Source organism: Nematostella vectensis, chromosome 7 (genome assembly GCF_932526225.1).
Source record: "Nematostella vectensis chromosome 7, jaNemVect1.1, whole genome shotgun sequence".
NCBI lineage: Eukaryota > Metazoa > Cnidaria > Anthozoa > Actiniaria > Edwardsiidae > Nematostella > Nematostella vectensis.
In genome coordinates, this window is record NC_064040.1 from 10,548,584 (window position 1) to 10,569,450 (window position 20,867).

Genomic DNA, 20,867 nt, shown 5'->3' on the forward strand with positions numbered 1-20,867 from the left:
GAAACACTAGAAACACTCATCGGATAACAAAGTGTCGATAGACAGCAAATGGATGATGATTCGACATCTGGACACGGGAATTCGCTCGCATTTGCGATCTGGGGTCGCCATTTCTACCCTGACTCAAGCAATTGATGAGCTTGTCACTAACGCTCTAGATGCGGGAGCATCTTGTATCAACGTTCACGTAGATATTCCTTCATTCCGGGTCCAAGTCAGTGATAACGGCTCTGGTATCACTAAAGATAATTTAGAAATTTTGGGTCAGCGCTACTGTACGAGTAAATGCCACTCGCTTAGCGATTTGCGCAAGTTGAGTTCGTACGGTTTCCGTGGTGAAGCCCTCGCAAGCATTCGAGATATTTGCGGCGTCCTGGAAATTGTCACCAAGCACAGTTCGTCGTACAAAACGTACTGTAAGTTATTCCGCAGTGGAAAACCTTTAACTGTCACGCAATCCTGTTTTCCGCGTTCTAACACAGGTACTACTGTCACAATTCACGACATCTTTTCCAATCTACCAGTTAGGAGAAAACTGCTATCTAGTGTTCTAGACTTCGAGAGAGTCCGCCAAAGGCTTCTTAGTATTGCGTTAATACACCCTGAAGTCTCATTTATTTTATTTAATGATGCAACTTTTCAAAAGTGCCTACAGACCCGGAAATGCCTATCAGTGACCTCAACATTCTCTCAGCTTTTTGGTAACTTGAAAGCCAGAAGTTTGAAGGATGTTTTCTCTGAGCACAAGCATTTCAAGGTGTCAGGTCATATAGGAATTGAGCCACACCACAACAAAAACTTACAGTTTGTGTATATCAATAGTAGGCTACTATTAAAGACAAAAATCCACAAACTTCTTAACTCTATGTTATCAAAGTCAAGCTTTATAAAGCAACTACCTAGTAACATGAGTGAAAATGATGTACCAATGAGGTCACCACCCCAAAGAAGCTCAGAGAAGAATGCCATTTTCATCATCAATATAACATGCCCCCTAATGGTATATGACGTCATCCTTGAGCCATCTAAGACATTGGTGGAATTCCAGGACTGGGATGGGGTATTAAAATCTGTGCAAAATTGTGTGGAAGGCTTCTTAATGAGAGAGGGATTGGTTATAGCATCCAATTCTTTATATGATGGAACCAATGAGGAATCACAAAGCACACAAAGTGATGACAGCCAGAACTTGGTCGATCTTAGTAGCTTCGAGTACCAATCTGGTCTTGCTGGACCAGGTTACGGTAAAGAGATTGATACTTACAATGTTGGAAGAAGTCTCCATTCCTCTGTGGTTACCAGGGGACCTTCTGTAAATCTCAGTGATGGGGACTCCTCATTTAATGACTCTGGTGGAAATGGCAACAAAAAGGGAACAGAGCTTACTGAAAATCTCACATTTGATATATCAGACAAAGCGAATGTTGCCACAGAAGCAAGTTCTGTTGATGGTGCACAACTATCTGATGCCAAGAAATCCCCTGATATGAGAACTAACCAATTAGATGTTTACATATCGTCTAATGAGTCTCCCAATTGCTTTACTTCACCAAATCCCATAATGCTGGAGCCCAGAATGCATAGAACACAAGACAAGAAGTCATCAAGGAAGACTCCAACAGGTCCCCTACGTTGCACCCCAAAGAAACGAAAGAGTGAGCATCGAACAAGCTTGGGTGACCTTGCAGAAAGTAAGGCATTCTGTACACAGTTATCTGGAAACTTTAAGTCATCTGCTAAATCAACAGAACCATCTGTACCTGAAGACTGTAATCAGCTCCAAAGAAAAGGAAAAAATGGGAAAAGTGAGTCTGTTTTGAAAAAGGCTGCCCATGACAATTCGCTGCAACATCCAAATGAATCTTCTCAATGTCCAAAGAATAATGTGATCACAAATGATAATAATTGTTATGCCCATAAGGCAGATTCATTTGACGCATTCCATGAAGACAGGGCAACAATGCTGAATGTTGACACAAGCTTCTCTGTTTCCAGTCAAGAGTTTGAAAGAATTCACAAAAGCTCCAGGCCTCCCCAATCTTGTTTGACCACCAACATAATAGATAAAGCTGACAAATGTCAAATTGCAGTAAATTGTTCCCTAGCAGCAAAATGGGAGTGTAGGTATGACCCAGCGCTTGGAAAGAAAGTATATGTGAACCTTAAAACTGGAAACACATGTTTTGAGGATCCTGAGAAAGGACTCTTGGAAAGTGAAGATGGTGCACAGGACTTGAGGACCAAGGCACCACTGTTTGGTGCTCCCCACTTGTCATTCAACTGCACCCCATGGCTTCCTCGTGAGGATCGTAAACAGGTTTCTAACCAGAATGACCAAGGTAAAAAGTTAAACATTATAAACAATGAGTGGCAAGAAGGGGCTTACTGGAGGGGTACTCATGAATTGAAATTTTAATAACATGTAAGTATATGGGTTCCAAATTAAAGAAAATATGATCCTACGACCCTTGGTACTTCTAGGAGTTGTTTAAAGGGTGCAAAAGAGTAGAGGATGGAGGAAAGGTCAAAAGAAATGGGCGTACCATACTAGGTCTCTCATTTGCACATGTAATACTTTGCATAATACATTGATGAAAAATCATTTCATTTTAGTCTTTCTAGAAAGATCATATAACCTCCAGACATTACTCAGTCACCACTAGTGAGTAAGAATACTAAATTTTCCTCTACTATTGTTTTTGTCTCTCACCTCAAATGGTACTTCTTATTTTTCCTTTCCCGCTTGCAAGGTGGTGATGTGTCAAAGATGCTAACTGAGTGGACAAATCCCGTCTTTGGTGCACCTGCTGGAATGGTACGTCTAAAGATACACTTATCATCAAACTTTGTATTTACATAACTGTATTGGACTCATAGACAGTCATCCCCTTTTTGTACACTCATCCCCATTTTTTTGCACACTCATTCCCATTTTTGCACACATCGTTTTCTCCTTTAGTTTGGTTTGGCAAGAATACTCAGAAATAAAAAAAATATTCTGGAATGTGTTTGGCAGTGTAAAATGTTCTTTCATTTTCAAGCACTAAGTAGTTGTAAGACTTGAAAAACATGCTGTCAGTAAGGCGTAATGTTCTTTCATCTTTCAGTTAGCTAGACATCCTTATTCTCCTAACAGATGTTTTGACTTATAGGGCGTGTCGAAGCTGAACTGGCTGGTGGGAGGACGCAATGGAGTGCGTGCTTACTGCATAACCCACCCGCACCAACTGACTAAAGACATGTTTTGTAAGATGGAGGTCATTAATCAAGTTGATGACAAGTTCATTGCTTGTTTGGTTCATGCAGAAGACAGCACTTTTGATGAATCAGGTAAAATATATGTTATTGAGCCCATAATTAGCCAGCAATGCGGTATGGTACACCATGTTGGCAGTTGTTTGCCAACTTTTCATTTGTCTTGTTGTCAGTCGACGCTTGCTGTTGTGACCACGAAAATGTGTTAAGGGTGTACTGACATCTGTTGCTAAGGAAAATTGAATAAAGCATAAAAGCTTTGTGGAAAGTCATAAGGGTCTGATATTTGCCAAGTTGACCACCACAAGTGTGCTGACTATTATGATAACGTTACCCAGCGACATCATAATGTGACGTCATAGATACAGATAAAAGCAAATATTTCAAGTAAAATTGCTGGAAAACAAATATTAAATAGGTTTTATGAATCTTGAGGGATGGGCGCATTAAGCCAAGCATGCGTTTTAGAAGTGATTGAGTAATTGTTTTTTTATGATTTTTTAAAGGTCCTGAAATCCAGATTATTTGATATAATTTTGGTTTCTGTTAGATTAACACTAAATCCATGCTTGGCTATACGAAGGAGAATTTTATAAAAAAGGAATACAGAAAAAATATTGCGTTTTGAAATAACTTGTTGACAAAAAAAGCTTTTTTTTTAGAAAACGCAGAACCGGAAGTGAAACAAAGCCCGCGCGTGCTCATTCGGCCTGCTCAGACACACTGATATCTCACATGATGAAATTTAAATGAAGTTTAAAAACAAAATCCAATAGTGTTTCACGGTATATATACTTCAAAGGAACGACATCCCCCTTTATAAAGAACGGCAACCGTTCCTGGGTGGCATTTGTATTAACCCTGGCATAAATAATTATCCGTAAGATTGGGAAAACGTTCAGCCATTTATTAATATGTTAGTTTCGTCCAAGGCAAGAGTTAGGCTGTACCATAACGGAGTTTAATTTTACGTCAGTGTGTATATATGTAGTTGTATACAAGTTCTAAACGATTTTAATTGTTTCAGATATTTCAGGCTCAGGTGAACTCCTTGTACTGATTGATCAACACGCAGCTCACGAGAGAATCAGACTTGAAAGACTTACACAAGGTACAGATACAAAATGGCTAAGACCACAGAGAGATCCTCAAAGGCTAAGACAACAGAGAGATCCTCAAAGGCTAAGACAACAGAAGGATCCTCAAAGGCTAAGACAACAGAAGGATCCTCAAAGGCTTTGGGTTTTTTAGCGCGTAAAATAAAAGGACTCGTAGACTCGTTGTTCTACGGTGGGGAGGGGGCACTGTTGTTTTATTCTAGTCCAAGTCTTTCTTGCAATAACAAGTTCTTGTATGTGGGAGCCTGTTCTTTAGCTCTAAACATACATCGATTACATCAAAAGTACGACACATTATTACTTTGTTTCAGATCTCTTTGCCACCTCGCCCTCGGATGAAGTCAAGCCCCGGGTAAAATCTGTACCCGTCTCGCCACCAATAGAAGTCGATTTTACTCCGGAAGAGCTGCGACTTATCAAGAGCTTTCGTCGCGAATTGGAGCGCACAGGTCTTCGGTTTGTTATCGGGTCAGAGCCGAGTGCCTTCCGGGTGATAGCGCACGAGTTACCGGCTGTTTTCGTAGAACGAGAGGCGTCCGAGCTTCGGCACCGGAGACCTTCCGTGGCAGCCAGCATTGTAAAGGTTTGAAACTCAAGATGGTTACTAATATTTATTTATTTATTTATTTATTTATTTATTTATTTATTTATTTATTTATTTATTTATTTATTTATTTATTTATTTATTTATTTATTTATTTATTTATTTATTTATTTATTTATTTATTCATTTATTCATTTATTTATTTATTCATTTATTTATAAGGCTTCTACCACTATTACACATATTGAAATAGCGGTGAGGTTGACACAACAGAGCACGGCTCCAACTCAAGTGTAACCCTTTACAATAAAAGAAAAAATAATTGGCAATAACGGCAACAACAAAATGAAGGTAAACATGAAGAAAAAGTAATTTGAGAAAAGCCCTACTCTAAATTGCTAATAGCAACAGGATGGTTGCCAAAGACTACTTCTAGCGCGGCAGCGCTTAGGACAAACTGATTTCCATGTAACTGCATTTTCGGCATTAAAAGTAATTTAGAGCGCCTGGCTATATCTGACTGTTAGTTTGTTTTTAAAAGAGGGTAGTGATGACGTAGTGCGTATATCTACAGGGAGTGTAATTTGAAAGATAAAGAAAATACGTGACATTTGAACATCTTTTTTAACAGGACCTCATCCAAGAACAGCTGCAGGTACTGCTATTTCGATCAATAGTAGAGTTACACTAACATATCACGTGACTTTTAGGGTGGCAAACTCGCGCGCGCTCAGGCTGCTATTGCAAACGCGCATAACAGCATTTTACCCAATAGCAGACCACTCTTGCAGGTCATGTGACAACCACTCGCCCAATAAAAGCTAGTCCTAAACCATGTGACAACAGTTCTTGCATGTCGTGTATCAGCCCTTTCAACCAATAGCAAACCATGCCTGTTTATCAAGTGATGATAGCAAACATGCAAACATGACATTCAAACACAAAAACAAAACACCATTCCACAACAATACTTCCAATAGGGGACTTGCGCTAAGAGATCACGTGTCTGTTTAGGTGGCAAACTAGCGCTCGTTCAGGCTTTTAGCGGCAAAATAACTCCAACCAAAAGCAACTTATTTAGCGCCTACGAATAAATCCAGAATTTTTTTCAGAAAGGGTTTATTTTCATTTAAACATTTGATTTTTGTCGTTCTTTGGCGAGACGGGTGCAGTCATTTTTGTTATTATTTTGGTTTGAATTTGCCACACAAAAGGTCACGTGATCTTTTAGCGCAAGTCCCTTATGGAACCCATTTGAGCCGATGACACTAAAACAATCATGTGTTCTTCAGCATCTAACGAGTGCATGCGGGGTAACCCCAGGGATTCCAAAGACCATACTGCGTGTGCTCAGCTCTCAAGCCTGCCACGGTATGTTCACCTCCTCATATAGACATTATTTTAAGGCGCATACCCAGGATTGGCTAAGAAGGGGGGGTCTGAGGTGCACAGTGTTAGGTATTAAATGGACAAAAGGATAGTATTTAAAGATCTTCGATAAAAAAATGACAATACTTGTTGTCGACCAAGGGGAACCGGGGCACCCCAGGTGTACGCTTAGGATATTTTAGCAAGGACGACGGTAACGAAGATGGCGAAGGCAGAAAAACGAGATTCTAACCAAGCACGTCAATGCGTTCTTTTTCTTCAATATGCGACTTTAAAACACGTCAAGTTTCACGGTAGAGCGTGGCTAAAGTAAAAGTATGGTTCTTGTCTTATTTTTGCTTAATGGAAGCATGTTACCTGTTACCTATCTTCAAAGCGCCTCGTGGCGCATGAGACCTCTTCCACGTTTCCCCGTTAGTTGCTGTAGTCCTTATCTACCTTCCACGATAGCCAACCTGTAGCTTTTCTCTTTTTTTTCCAGTATCCGTCTCCAGGTTGTTTTCGGTGTTCCCTTTTCTTCTCCCTTTCGGTGCCCATGTCACTGCAATGTTGCAGTCATCTGTGGCTATGATCATCTTCCATCTGCGCCGCTTTGTCCTCTCACTCATAGGCTTTATTCCTGGAAGCACTAAGCTTTCTACAAATCAGTTAAACATTTAGCGCTAATCGTGAAAGCATTTTTTCGGTTGTGATACTTTTTGCAATCATAGGTATCATATGGAAAAAGCATATTATTTTGAGATTCCTTAATAAGAAATGACCCTCTTTTTGGTCGCCAAGGGGGGAGGGCTGTGTACGCGCTTGATATTATCCATATAATGTTGTTGTTGTCCTAGGTGCATCATATCCGCTCAATGACGTTGTCCTGGGTTCAATGATATCCACTCAATGACGTTGTTGTCCTAGGTGCAATCATATCCACTCAATGACGTTGTTGTCCTAGGTGCAATCATATCCACTCAATGACGTTGTTGTCCTAGGTGCAATAATATCCACTCAATGACGTTGTCCTAGGTGCAATAATATCCACTCAATGACGTTGTTTTATGTCCATGGTACAATCATATCCACTCAATGACGTTGTTTTATGTCCTTGGTGCAATCATATCCACTCAATGTAGTTGTTGTCCTAGGTACAACCATATCCACTCAATGACGTTGTTGTCCTAGGTGCAATAATATCCACTCAATGACGTTGTCCTAGGTGCAATAATATCCACTCAATGACGTTGTTTTATGTCCATGGTACAATCATATCCACTCAATGACGTTGTTTTATGTCCTTGGTGCAATCATTTCCACTCAATGACGTTGTTGTCCTAGGTGCAATCAAGTTTGGTGAGCCATTGGCAGTGGCTGAATGTGAGCAGCTTATCCAAGACCTGGCCAGCTGCAACCTCCCATTCCAGTGTGCGCATGGCAGGTATGGCTTCCGTTACATGTATTGTTTTTCCAAAATAATTGTCATGATTTTACATAGTATTAGGGTATCGCTTTGGATCTATTTGTAAATAAATCGGTACTGTTTGACTGCATTGTTCAAATTTTGATAGTTTATACAGGAGTTGCTCGATATTCTGTTGGAATTTATCTTAAACTTCATCAAGAAGTTGGTTTGGGTACTCTCAGGTCTCCTCTTATCATTTATATTACCTCTCCTTGCAGACCTTCAACTGTACCTTTGATTGACCTCAAGCGATTGCCAAATAAGGTACGTATCCGAAGGGGAAGTGTTGTGTACGCCTTTACAACAAATTCTGGGTGTTTTCTTGAAACTGCTGAGCCAATTTTTTTCCTTCCCTGGTGCAAATCTCGTTTCAGGCGAAAGGACCCTCAAAAAATAAGCAGAACAATACAAAAGTTATTTTCATAGAGGCGTACAATACAAGCTTCACAAACGGGTGTTGACTTTTTTTTTCCAAAGCCGTAGCAGGCCACACAGCCACGCCCCTACTGGTCATTTTTTATAATTTTTGGCTACCACCCTGTTGTCATATAAAACAGACCTGGTGAATAATTAGGCAACAATTGTAGGAAATGTGTGCAGGAGAGAGTATCTCATCACAAACAATGTAAAGGAATATTAAAATATCCCTATACAGACAAAATTTCCTTTTTCATATCAAACTTAAATTATTGCAAGCAATAACTCCCCTAAGCCTCCCCTAAATCTGCTGATGTAAATGCTTTGTCACACTTGGAAGCTCACTTGGTAATTTGCTAGAATGAGACAGAAACTATGTAAATAAACCACCTTGGCTTTTCCTCAGCAGGATGATGGCCAGCCCAATATAAAGAGGATTAAGCTATCAGCTATCTCTTCCACATATGGGAAACAATAGAAATGTTGAAGAAGTCTATCATGGCTCTTCTGCTGTCTAAGATTACCAATAAAAAGTTTTATGATCATTGTACGTTTGCATATTTTTATTTAGTCCACATGCTCTCATATTTATAAGTAACACATCTACATTTAAAACACCCATTGAAAGGTTCATTAATGTATATTCTGAATGCAATAAGGCTAGTGCCTCAGAAAAGCTCCGAACGCTTCTTTGGTCTGTGCAGTCCCTTATGAGGATCAAAAATCTTATCAAGGTCATAATCATCCAGGTGGATCCTTTTCCTTAGGGCCTCTCTGGAGGCTTTGTCAGAAGGACTTGCTACCACTATGGGCCGTCTTCCATACTCCTCTCTCAGCTCCACCACATGAAGACCTGTTCTGTCAGCCAGCTCTTGATGTGTCTCCTGAAAATGTACAAAAATCGTTAACAGCTAGAAAATTTTCTCTAGGTTCTTGGGGTTAGGCTATTTACTTTTTTACACCAATTCGCAAAGAAGTTAGGTGGATGTCAGATGCATTCCTCTGTGTTCTAAAGCATTTTCGTGCCCTGAGCCTTTTTTTTTTCTTTGTTCCACCAAACAAGGGCCCTGGAGCACTCCACACTGGTCGAAATCCGCAAGTAAGACATTTTTTTCTTTACATTTTTTCAGGTCTAGCCAAGACTCTAACTTTCCCAAAAAAACTTTTTAGCAAAATTAACAAAATAAAAAAGTCTAAAAACAGATACCCTCCCCCTATTTTGACTTTAACAGCCCTTCAAAGGGAAAAGTATCCAAACTGGTTCCATCTTTCTACTCTGAAACTAGCGTAAGATGGCATTTGCCTTGTATTTTTCATCAATAATACAGCTAAAAGCAAATTGGGAAAGTGCCTTTGGGCATCATCAAGTCTAATGAAACATAAACAAATGCAGTGCTTAAATATGTTTGCAAGCAGAAGGGGTGGATGTATGGGGATTTTTTCCCTGTTTGATAATTTTCTAATGAATCACTAACACTCTCCTAAAGGTATCTTCTCTGAAACGAAATGGCTTCTTTTCTGATTTTTGACATAACAATATGATAGCATAAGATATTCCATGAACAATGGAAACAATTATTTGGAGGAATATGGCTCACATTGGGTGTAGGTAACAGCAAATTTACCCTAGCATTGTTGGTCAAAGCAATTTTAAGATTAAGGAATTTTGGAGGGATAGCATAACATGCAAACACATTTCATTTATCCTGAGTTTCATTGCTTGTTTATTTGTTCTAGCTTTGCCATACATTTGGTCTTTATGCTAATCTATGCCCTCTACAACAGAGATAAAAATATGAAAGTAAAAACATTAAAATTCTCGACTGCTACCAAAAAAAGTATCATGAGCTTCCTTCTGTTTAGTTTGTAAGAACATGTGCTTCATTTCAATATAAGCTTGTTGTTCTTTCTAAAATAAAACCTCCATATGTCTATCATTGAATTTTATTATTTTTATATAAAACATTTTTTAAAATACTAGAGAACTGTGTTGACTGTATTCATGATTTCATATCTGGATACTATATATGGCCCTCTCATTTGGCAAAAAAGAATTGTGGTCTAAACAATATGATAACATACAGAGGTCTTGTTTTTTACTTTGCACTTACAATAGAAATTAATAAACATTATGAACAATGGATATTTTGTTCATTTCCATTGGATTTCATGGTATTTCATACCTCATAATTGATTATGTTAAGTAATTGTGTCTATCCTGGGAACACCTACCTGTATCCACAATTGTGTCTATCCTGAAAACACCTATCCACAATTGTGTCTATCCTGAGAACACCTATCCACAATTGTGTCTATCCTGGAAATACCTATCCACAATTGTGTCTATCCTGAAAACACCTATTCACAATTGTGTCTATCCTGAGAACACCTATCCACAATTGTGTCTATCCTGGAAATACCTATCCACAATTGTGTCTATCCTGAAAACACCTATCCACTGTTGTGTTTATCCTGGAAACACCTATTCACAATTGTGTCTATCCTGGAAACACCTATCCACAATTGTGTCTATCCTGAGAACACCTACCCATATTCACAATTGTGTAACACCTATCCACAATTGTGTCTATCCTGAGAACACCTACCCATATTCACAATTGTGTAACACCTATCCACAATTGCGTCTATCCTGAGAACACCTATCCACAATTGTGTCTATCCTGGAAACACCTATCCACAATTGTGTCTATCCTGGAAACACCTATCCATAATAGTGTCTATCCTGGAAACACCTATCCATAATAGTGTCTATCCTGGAAACACCTATCCATAATAGTGTCTATCCTGGAAACACCTATCCACTGTTGTGTCTATCCTGGAAACACCTATTCACAATTGTGTCTATCCTGGAAACACCTATTCACAATTGTGCCTATCCTGGGTACACCTATAACATAGACATCACTGATTTCTGGCAATTGGATGATCATTAAATAGCAATTATATCTTAAAATATAAGAAGAAGAAGTCTGGCCAGTTATAAACTTAAGAGTCCCTGTGCAACAATTTCATTGTGTGAAAATTTAATACAAAACTTCCGGTTTTGCTATCTCATGCTATTGTTGCTTACGTTACAAGGCCAAACTGTACACAAAATGTAAACCAAATACAGCAACCAATAACCACAAAAAATATTGGTGTTACCTTGGATATCATTGGCAGATAATTTTGTAGTTGTATCACTCTGGAATTCTTTGTTACTGTGTCTAGAAAAACGTCTTGAAGTGCCCGTAGTTTTTGCTTTGGACTCATTTCTGATTCTATCAAATTAAGTGAGAGAAGTCCTAAAGACACAAAGATGACAAAAAAAACATCTTTACACAAACTCGTACGACCTAATAACCGTGGCTTATTCTGAAGAAGATATTTAACTTCAACTTCTCCTAGTTTTTGCTTATATATGTCTTGGGAAGCAACAAACTCTATATGGTGTGTTTCCTCGACCATCAATAGTTTCCCTTCTTCTAAGCGCCCTTCTAAACAGTTCTCTCGCAGTTCGGTAACTAGCTTGGATCTACTATCTATAATTTCCTTCGCATCATTTCTTTTCAAAACGTCATCTGCGGAGCGAATAGAATTTCGCGCTTTGCGTAAAATCGTCAGTGCCGTGGTTGAACTTTTCTTTATTTCAAAGGCAGCTTCAACTTGTCGAATTGCCACGGCTCTCTTCTCCTCTAGATGTTTAGCTATGTCATCGAAATGTTCGTTTAGTGTACGTATTTTACTGCCCATTTCACGTTCGAATTTAAGTTCGGTCATATCATGTAGGCGCTCGATTCTATCTTTGCATTTTTCAACCATTTTCTTCAGCTCTTTTGCTGCCTGATTCCCTTCTGTGAAATCCAACAGCCTAAGAATTGTCAAATTATTTGGAAGGTTATCCACGTTTCCTTGTTCGGTAACCTGCCTTGCATTGCAAAACGGACATTTAAAGGAATCGTGATCATTTGCCCTTCCATATAAATTACTATTCATTTCTCTGTACATTCCTCGTCCTCCTCCAAGTAGCGCTGAAACACAAGCTTTGCATAGTGTATGAGAGCAGTGCAGTAATTTGGGAACTCGGGTTTTTTCATTAAACTCTTCCTGACACACACCACACGTACATTCATCGATGATAACTTTTGAAATTTCTGTTGTATCCGCCATCATTCTTTCTTCAAATACTCGATACTTCCAAGAAATCCATTGAAGCGCTGAAACCCGCCGTAAGAGTCAGCGGCTACACGTAGGCTAATAAGCGCCTTATTTATGTTTGTAACGCAACGCGCGTGACAGGCCATGAGGATCTGATGAGCAGATTTACTCCGAGGCTTCACTTGAAAATCTTGGAGTCTTATTTTTCAGGTATTATCGAATTCGAATCATTAAATTAATTTGCCTTTATTTTCTGAGGCAGTAAAAGATTTAAAACACAAGTTGGGTCCAGAGTCGTCTAGTACATAACCGTGTTTGTGAAACCCTTCCCTCCAACATTTTCAAAACACTTTACTAGGTGTTTAAGAATGAGTCCCTGATAAGCTTTTGAGCGGGCCATCTTTGTGACCTATGGTGATGTGTTACCTAGAGGCCTAAAAACCCAAACCCGCTCAGAACAAATAAAAATATAAAACGTTTGGCTGGAGATATACCGTGCACATCAATATATCTTTAAAATGACTATAAAAATCTTTTTATTATCTTAATTATTATCGTTATATGTTAAAAAGCACCATATTAATAACATTTTAAATACAAGTTTAATTGCCTAATGTAACAAGGCGAGGGGAGAGGTATACCGGAAATTTGGTCCGCTGAAATGGGAAAACGAACCACCCCGCTCAAAATCCTGGCTACGGGCCTGTTAACTAATATATATTGGACACAACGCCAAAGAATCACTGGTACCCATCCCCCCCCCCCCTTAGGGTGGTCCAGGGCATATTCCAGTGGGTCATTTGCCTGGTAGGCTAAAGGTTGGCTGATACCTCTGGTTAGTACCAAAAATGGATATTTGGTGTAAATGTGTTCGTGATCTTAGGAGTCTTCTTCCGCTTTGCCAAATTCTTTTAGCCTATTTGCAAACATGTTTGCACCAGAATTCCTGACTTGGCAACATGAGGCTGAGTGTTAGGGGGTGATTGCACTGTAAGCCAAGACTTTATTTTAGCAAAAGAAGTAGTGTTGACAGATTTGTATGAAAACTGGTTGATTGACATTAAAAACGATTTCTAAAGCAGATTTTTTTCCCTCTACCTGTGCATGTGACTGAGAACGAGAAGCATTTTACTATATGCTCTAGTGTTAATGTCGCACAGCCATTTTAAAAGGCACAAGCGAAACTCATCTATATTTGTATTTCATCTCTCTCTATTTAGTGGCCAGCAAGATTGCATTTGGAATTTGAAAGAATAAAACTGGCTCAAAACAAGTGCATGATATAATCCTGTCTAAAACTTAACCATTTTAGAGAACCTAAAATGAAACAGAATTATGTTATTCCCCATTCATTGAGCTTTCTAAAAACATACTATACTGTGTATGTAACAAAATTGTTGCAATTAAACATGACGTGTGTTTCAACATTTTACCCTTGACTCCCCATGTTCCATAACGTTGTGCAGGCTTATGCACCCCTGGCTTACCTGGCTAGTAAGTCCTTGGAATACAGCTTGCACCAGGCTTAAGGGCGTGGTCGGTCCAAGTACTTTACACCTCATATCATCAATACCAAGGAGTTCTGCTATCTCTTTGATTGCACGATGACAACTCAGGCCAAAGCCTTAGAAACAAGACAAGATGTTTGCATTAGTACTATTATAAAAATAGCTCAACAGCTAACAAAGCCTCAGGAACATTCATATGGAAGAAGGCAGTAGCAAGAGGAGAATACCTGCAAACATAGGGGTTTTCATTGCTATGGAGAAAAGGGATGACTATTATGAAACCCTAACCCCTTGTGCCATAAAAATGATGCAAAAGATATCTATTGTAGGTTGGAAGGCAAACGATTGGGGAACTTTGATATGTGCTCCTACTTGGGGGTTAAAAGCATAATATTGGTGGTGGTGCGACTATAAGGGAACCCTAGTGAGAATAGCAGGGCACGGGGGGGGGGGGGGGGGGGGCAGATCTCGCTCTTTGTCAAGACAAGGAGTTGGTCGACTGATTATAGGTGTAGTTTTTGTATGGATTTGCATCTCAACTACAGGAAACCCAAATTTTTCTTTTCAAAGGCCAAGTAGAAAATACTGTAATTTATTCCCTACTCTAACGACCTTCTTACAATAGGAAGATAATGTAATGCAGGCTAGAAATCCATATGCATCCAGTCAAATGTGCACATTTGCTTGCAGGTTGCCTGCTTCTTGGATCTACAGTAAATCACCCAACTGGGTCATATCCCTTTAAGGAAAAAAGCTAGACATACCCCCGTGTGCTGTGCTCTTATAGTATACATAGGTTCCAACACCCAGAGAAAATGCTTGAAAGATGATCTAGTTAGTAATCCCAGAAAAAAAAAGACCCACCTGGAGGCTTACGTTGGAAGATGATTTTCGTCTTTTTGAATTGTGTTTCAAAATCATGGAAAACTGTAAACAAACAAGTAAACAAAATGTAAATATATTAATGCATAAACCTCAATGACATACATAATATAGCAGTGCTTTCCAGGCTTTAAAACATGTAAGTCTAGACCTCCTTTTTCTGCTGTTCACATATATGTTGTTTTTCTTTTAAATAAGAGTTGATACAGTTTTTAATAAGAATAAAATAACTAAACAACTTCATATTCTTTTGGCCATCACTGTACACTTTAGAAGTGTACAGTATTAAAATATTTGCAAAGAAATCCCCTTATGCTTTTCCAATATTTTCGGTGCCCCCCCTCCCCTCCCCAAAACCGAAAATTGAAGGGGCAAAGGAAGGAATGGCAATGACCTGAGCAAGAGATTAGCTGCAAGCTTTGACAGAAAGTGAAGGGGAAGGAATTGGATTAAACCATCATTAGAAAAAGAAAAGTGATGTACTCAATTTCTCAATGATGTGAGTAACTCCAGGTTGCAACCTGATAATGGTTGGTGCTATAGATGACGTAAAAGAAGCAAAAAGGCTTTTCGATCTTCTCCTTCCAAGAAAAGCGCAGCACGAGAAAAGAGAAAAGGTAGAGAGCGAGGAAGACAGCGAATCAGATATGAGCGAGGGTTTTGATGACGGAAAATGAGCGCTTATAGCATTAAAACAGGGTCTGGATGGGGGGTCTGCATGTCGGTAGTCAGCTAAGATTTCCATAATTTTTCGGTAAGAATTATCGGTCATTGTCGGTAGTCGGTGAATCTAAGCTAGTATTTGCTCTTTGTACCAAATTTCATGGATTAGTAATTAATAACTTATTGATAATACATTAGTTATGGATTAATAATTGACTGAATAATCGATGCAACAGGAAATACATAATGCAGATTCTGAAATGGCCAAATTTAAGTAGATTGACGATGGAAGAAGATGGAAGTAAAAAGTAAAAATACCGGAAATAATAAAATGTCGGTAGTCAGCAAATTTTTTTTGTCGCTTGTCACTAGTTTTTTTTCATGTTTTGTTGGTAGTCAGTTACTTTTTAAGCCGTTTGTCACTAGTCGGATTTGTATATATTTTAGATATTGACTATAAGCACTTTATAATATTATATAGGGGAAACCATAAAAAGATGTATTTAGGGTGTATACAGGTTTGCATTGCATAGATAAAATGTGGCTTAATACATATTCTTGTCTGGACTGTGAATGACACCAAACCGAAACAAGTTGAACCAAGAAGTCTGATTTGACACGTCAAAATATATAGTAGAGACAACACCCAAAAAATCAGAGACCCCACTTTAAAAATCCAAACACATTCGACGCCCCCTTTAGACCTCGGCAATTTATTGAGCACCCCCTCTCCCCCGGGTTTCCTCACACACACCTCTCGGGATAATAAATGAACTTTCCCTAAATTATCTAGTCTGATTTCCAAAATCAATCCACCCAGTGGCATGAAAGCTGACCACGGGGGACCACTGTTTAAACTACTACCATATGTTTTATCTATTTATTATTATTATATATCAATGTCCCCCTTCATGCTTGTCCCCGAGTATGTGCCTACTTTGCATAGCCATCTAGCTGTGTGTTTTGAGGTAACTTGGTCAAGTAACACCAGCGGCTGATAGCCATACAATGACTCTCCTTTTACTCACTTGTTCTGTTGTCACAGCGCTCGACAAAATACAGATAATTAACAGCCTTATTTCTTGCCTGCAATAAGAATAGTGTCAGGACATTACAATTCCGTATGATGTTGTAGCACTTTCGAAAATAAAGAAAAAAAAGTGAATCAAAATATACTTATAATAATTTAAGCATTTAAAACGGTCTTACTTGTTTGCTACTTACTTTTCTTATGGCACTGATGGGTGTCCTTCCTTTGCCAACCCCAAATCCTGGAACAAGGTTATTAAAAAAATTTTGAGTGCAATGAAACATCCTTTTTGGGGCCAATTATAACTAATAAAAAATCAATTGGGAATTATGTGGTTGAAAGTAACTTAATCAAAGTTGAACTGAGTCTTTGCTACAGTATTCCCTAAATATTTATCAATAGGGGACTTGCGCTAAGAGATCACATGGGTGGCAAACTAGCAGCTTCTTTTGGGTCCTGGGCTCCCCCAGTTGGTTTCTCAGCCCCAAGTTTACACCATGAAAACACCCCTACACAACTCCTCTACCAAATCTGGCAAATTTGTGGGCAGCTTGATTTTATTCATTTCCAGACTCCCCCTCCCCAGCCCGTTGGCTTATTTACACAAATCCAAAGATTTCAGTAGCCTAAAATTTAGCCTAACCTTTGTGGAGCCTAACTTGGATCTTAACTTTTGTTGTTTACACTAAGAGAAAAATTGCCACCTATCCTCCACCCTGTCTATGAAAATAGTATGGAGCATTAAATAAAAATGGACTATAAAACGACAAAAGTCATTATTCATACTTCCTTGAATGTGGAAATGCAAAACAAGGGGTAAAAAAGAACAAGTCAAGTCCTTAAGAATGTCTGACAGCATTGCTGTTGTGAATAACAAAGAAGAGATTTTTATCAAGTTAAAGATATGAAGTACAAATAAAAAAAATTGAGTAACAATATTATGAATTATACCTGCAGCACCATTCCTGTTACCCACTACGACAAGCGCCCGCAAGGATCTCTTTTTCCCACCAGATGTCACATTACTGACCCGGCGTAGCTGTTGACAAACAATCAATTTAAGTTACTTGTATGAAAGAAGAATTATAGGCACAAACATTCTCTATGACATATTTGAAGTGAAGGGTTTTTGCCCTACTATTGCATTATAGAATATATACACTTTTTTAAAAAAAGGTTGTCAGTGTAAAGGCAATTGGCAAAGGGAAGTCCAAAAACAAAGGTGGCAAATAAATTCAAGCAATGTAAAAACCATATATTAAATACCTTTAATTGATAGTTTGTATGTTTAATACATATTTTTCTGAATTTGGAACAAATAAATTGGTCCTTAAATCCTGATCCATAGGTCCGTTTGGTCATAGATTTGCAATATGCCAATCCCCATTTGCTGTTTATGACAACATTTTTTTAAATATTTGATGTGGTAATCAGATTGTGAGATATCCTAAGAATCAGGCCCTATTTATTGAAATCTTTAATCAGGAGTCATGGATCTTTTTTGGACACAAGATACTGTAATAAACCACCATTATTAACCACCCCTTTCCCATTAGAATGATGATAAATAGAAATTTGATTGAGCCATTTGCTTTGTGGAATGGTTAACATTTTTGGGGGTTTGGTTTCATATATAATCTACAAAACCATGTGCCACACAAGTAGAATCAACAATAATACATTTTTGACATACCTCAACCACTACTGAATCAAAATTCTTGAGAACCTCTGAAAAATATACCCAACAAAAATCAATGTTATTTTACAACTTCTCAATTCACACAGGAAGTAGTGGATCTCATTCATATTGCAGCCTGTACATGTTATGTAGAACCAGACAGAATAACACTCACATGTTTGCCGTTCAGAAAGCTCTCCCACATAATATAGATTTCACATGCGTGTTTGATGAGTGGAAATTGAATAATAGAAAAATGTATATAAAAATTGGGAGATTTGGTGTTCCACGTGGGAGAGAGTGAGAAGGGGTAAAAAATCTTGAGACTCCACTAGTTTTAACTAGACTATTTTAAAAAAACCTAAAAAGCAAAACTTGGCATTAAAGGTTTGATAAACCATTAATTGCAAAGCTATGAGCTACACATGCACAACAACAATCCCAACAGTATTACAGTATATACAAAAGACAAGAACAAAAAATGTACCTCGATCAGATCTCTGAGGGTTACCAGCTTTTCTTCCTGGCCATGTCGTTCCACTCCATCCCCTTTCAAACCACTGGCCAGGTCTCCTGAACTCTTGGTCATCCTCTTTACCAGGAAGTCGCCCTTTCTCTACCACGTCCCCTTCAAGGATGACAGGCGCGTTGAACCCCTCCCACTGGGTCCCACCCCTGGCAAATTTGAGCTTTTCTGGGTCGACACCTTTCTTGACTTTCTTTTTCCTGCCACGCCCTGTTCCTCTCCCCCCTGTCGCTGCAGCCCAGAGTTTGTCATACTCCTCTGAAAAAGTAATCAGGTAACATTATCAAACCTGGCTTTATTTCACTCAATTATCAACTTTCTTAATTCTTAAAACCAATAGGCCATTCAAATTATATAAGCTTGCGGGGTGCATCACAATAAAAACATACATCAACTACCAAAATGTAGTACATGGCTTTTTTAAGCTTGCACCAAACGAAGCGGGTGCTGCATGACAGTAGTCAAGGTAGGTTTCCATGTCAAGTGCACACACATGTTAGCTGAAATGGCTGATTCTCTTTGGAATATGTATATTGGTGTTGACTAGTGGCTGAAATCTATTAGGTACTTTAACACATTGACCCCTCAACCGGTCTGTACCAGCTTTGAGAAGTACCCACAATCCAAAAAATTCATAAATGCGAAATAAACACAACAAGATGAAGATACTCAGGCATCAGTCTAAGGGATAAATGGTCTTGAAGATATGCATCCAACCAAGGTGTTGGCAACTACTCTTAAGCTAAATAATAGCACAGGTTCTTTGACAAATTTCTAATCGAACAAGGAAAGAAAAGCAGAATCACCCCTCTCAATAAAACGCTCAAAATACCACACAAGGGAGAGAGATCAGCAAACACAGCTCAAGACACAAATAGATAGCTTTATTCTGATCTTCCAGGTTTATTTCAATGGCCTTAAAACACAATGTCCACTCCTTGAAGGCTTGTAAAACCACTTAGAGGAGTGTTGACTGGCCCTCCCCTCGTTAATTTTTCCCTGGATTATTAACGAGGGGAGGGCCAGTCAACACTCCTCTCCCCAAAGTCAGATGGTTTTTTATAAGTCTTTTCACCTCGAAGCCAAACAAATCAATTCCAGGTCATACAGCCCCAGAATAGCAGTCTAAACAATTTTGGAATCAATTTGGTTTCAGAAAAGACAGCATTTAGGAGAGCTGTGGTGATTCATTAGAAAATTATTTTCTCATCCAGGCAAAGCCAAACAAGAAAAAATCACCATGAATCCACCTTTGCTTGCAAATATCCATAAGCAAAGCACTCAATTATGCCCCAATACACTTCATGACGTCCTGAGACACTCCTAATATGCTCATAGCTGTATTTTTGATAAAAAAATACAAGCAACCATCAACTTGTGTTAGTTAGACGAGGGATCAAAAGTGGGGACCGCAAAGCACTGTTGGAAAGCTTGGATACTGCTGACTAGGTGCAGCTGTGTTTGACTTTGACCGGCTGTATAAAACTCAGAATAGGGGGAGAGGTATCTGTTTTTAGTCTGTTTTTTTTGTAAATTCAGCTCAAAAATAGCCAGGAGTCAATGGGTTAAGTGCCTGATAACCAAGTTTTCAAAAAAGTGTTACCCAGGCCCATACCAAGGATTGTTCTTGGGGAAGGGGGGCAAAATCTGAAAAAGTAGACTATTTTTTGGGGGGGAATCATCGGATTTGGCTACAAAAAAAGTTTAACTTGGATTTATGACATACCAGAGTGATCTAGAATGCCTTTTTTTATCTATTTGCTTCTGCTTATAGTTTTATCTACAAATAGCACGTTTACTGCGAACCAAATGTTGGGGGGGGGGGCGAAAGTACCCCGCGAACCCCCCCTGGGTACAGGTCTGTTACCTTTGTTGCTTGCCAAATTTCTTTGAATGTTCAGCTGGGGTCCGGCAACAGATCCACGTATGGCAATAGCTTAAAATAAAAGAGCTGGTTTAGTTTTCTAATAGAAGGAAAAGTTACGTTAATACATCTATGTCCACACAGTAGAAAAGCAAATAGTAACAATTGTCGAATACCTCTGGTCAGAGAAGATAGCACGGTGAAACTTGGAGCTAAACTGGACGCCTTTGCAGACGCTTGAGCTGCATACAACGGTGAAATCAGCCTAAAACCACTGCTAGAACACGCTCTTCGGAGAAGCATGTATGCAGCGGCCATGTTGAATTTGGATGTGAATCCGCGATCAGTCTTGTCAGCAGAAATGCAGAAAACTCAAGTAGGTGAATTA

The 20,867-nt window shown here is 38.9% G+C and overlaps 2 protein-coding genes and 1 long non-coding RNA gene across 10 annotated transcripts; 1 reads left to right on the forward strand and 2 right to left on the reverse strand.

Annotated features, from left to right (window-relative positions):
• Window positions 1-52: 52 nt before the first annotated feature.
• On the forward strand, window positions 53-8,715 carry LOC5518913 (DNA mismatch repair protein Mlh3). 4 transcript variants are annotated; one of them, XM_032363716.2, is made up of 10 exons: window positions 53-2,339; window positions 2,751-2,815; window positions 3,153-3,330; window positions 4,283-4,366; window positions 4,685-4,956; window positions 5,549-5,572; window positions 6,210-6,288; window positions 7,630-7,729; window positions 7,972-8,017; window positions 8,577-8,715. In XM_032363716.2, exons 1-10 carry the CDS (start codon window positions 53-55, stop codon window positions 8,646-8,648), a joined length of 3,207 nt encoding a protein of 1,068 aa, XP_032219607.2. In that variant the 3' UTR covers window positions 8,649-8,715. The 4 variants fall into 4 exon arrangements, 3 of the variants coding, with proteins under 3 accessions (XP_032219607.2, XP_032219608.2, XP_048586542.1); XM_032363717.2 differs by having other exon boundaries at window positions 8,580-8,715; XR_007312325.1 differs by lacking the exons at window positions 7,630-7,729; window positions 7,972-8,017; window positions 8,577-8,715 and having other exon boundaries at window positions 5,492-5,572; window positions 6,210-6,262.
• Window positions 8,716-8,718: 3 nt separating this feature from the next.
• Window positions 8,719-20,828, reverse strand: LOC5518911 (28S ribosomal protein S5, mitochondrial). Of its 5 annotated transcripts, none has more exons than XM_048730588.1 (10): window positions 20,656-20,826; window positions 20,483-20,551; window positions 18,577-18,873; window positions 18,105-18,139; window positions 17,363-17,450; window positions 16,606-16,652; window positions 16,410-16,467; window positions 14,713-14,763; window positions 13,816-13,952; window positions 8,719-9,054 (listed from the first exon to the last, which is right to left on the reverse strand). In XM_048730588.1, exons 1-10 carry the CDS (start codon window positions 20,795-20,797, stop codon window positions 8,839-8,841), a joined length of 1,140 nt encoding a protein of 379 aa, XP_048586545.1. In that variant the 5' UTR covers window positions 20,798-20,826; the 3' UTR covers window positions 8,719-8,838. The 5 variants fall into 5 exon arrangements, with proteins under 5 accessions (XP_048586545.1, XP_048586544.1, XP_048586543.1 ...); XM_048730587.1 differs by having other exon boundaries at window positions 14,701-14,763; XM_048730589.1 differs by lacking the exon at window positions 8,719-9,054 and adding an exon at window positions 12,000-13,316 and having other exon boundaries at window positions 14,701-14,763; window positions 20,656-20,828.
• On the reverse strand, window positions 9,866-11,329 carry LOC116602323. Its single transcript, XR_007312326.1, has 2 exons — window positions 10,742-11,329; window positions 9,866-10,683 (listed from the first exon to the last, which is right to left on the reverse strand). It is a non-coding gene; the product is annotated as an uncharacterized LOC116602323 (long non-coding RNA).
• Window positions 20,829-20,867: the final 39 nt, after the last annotated feature.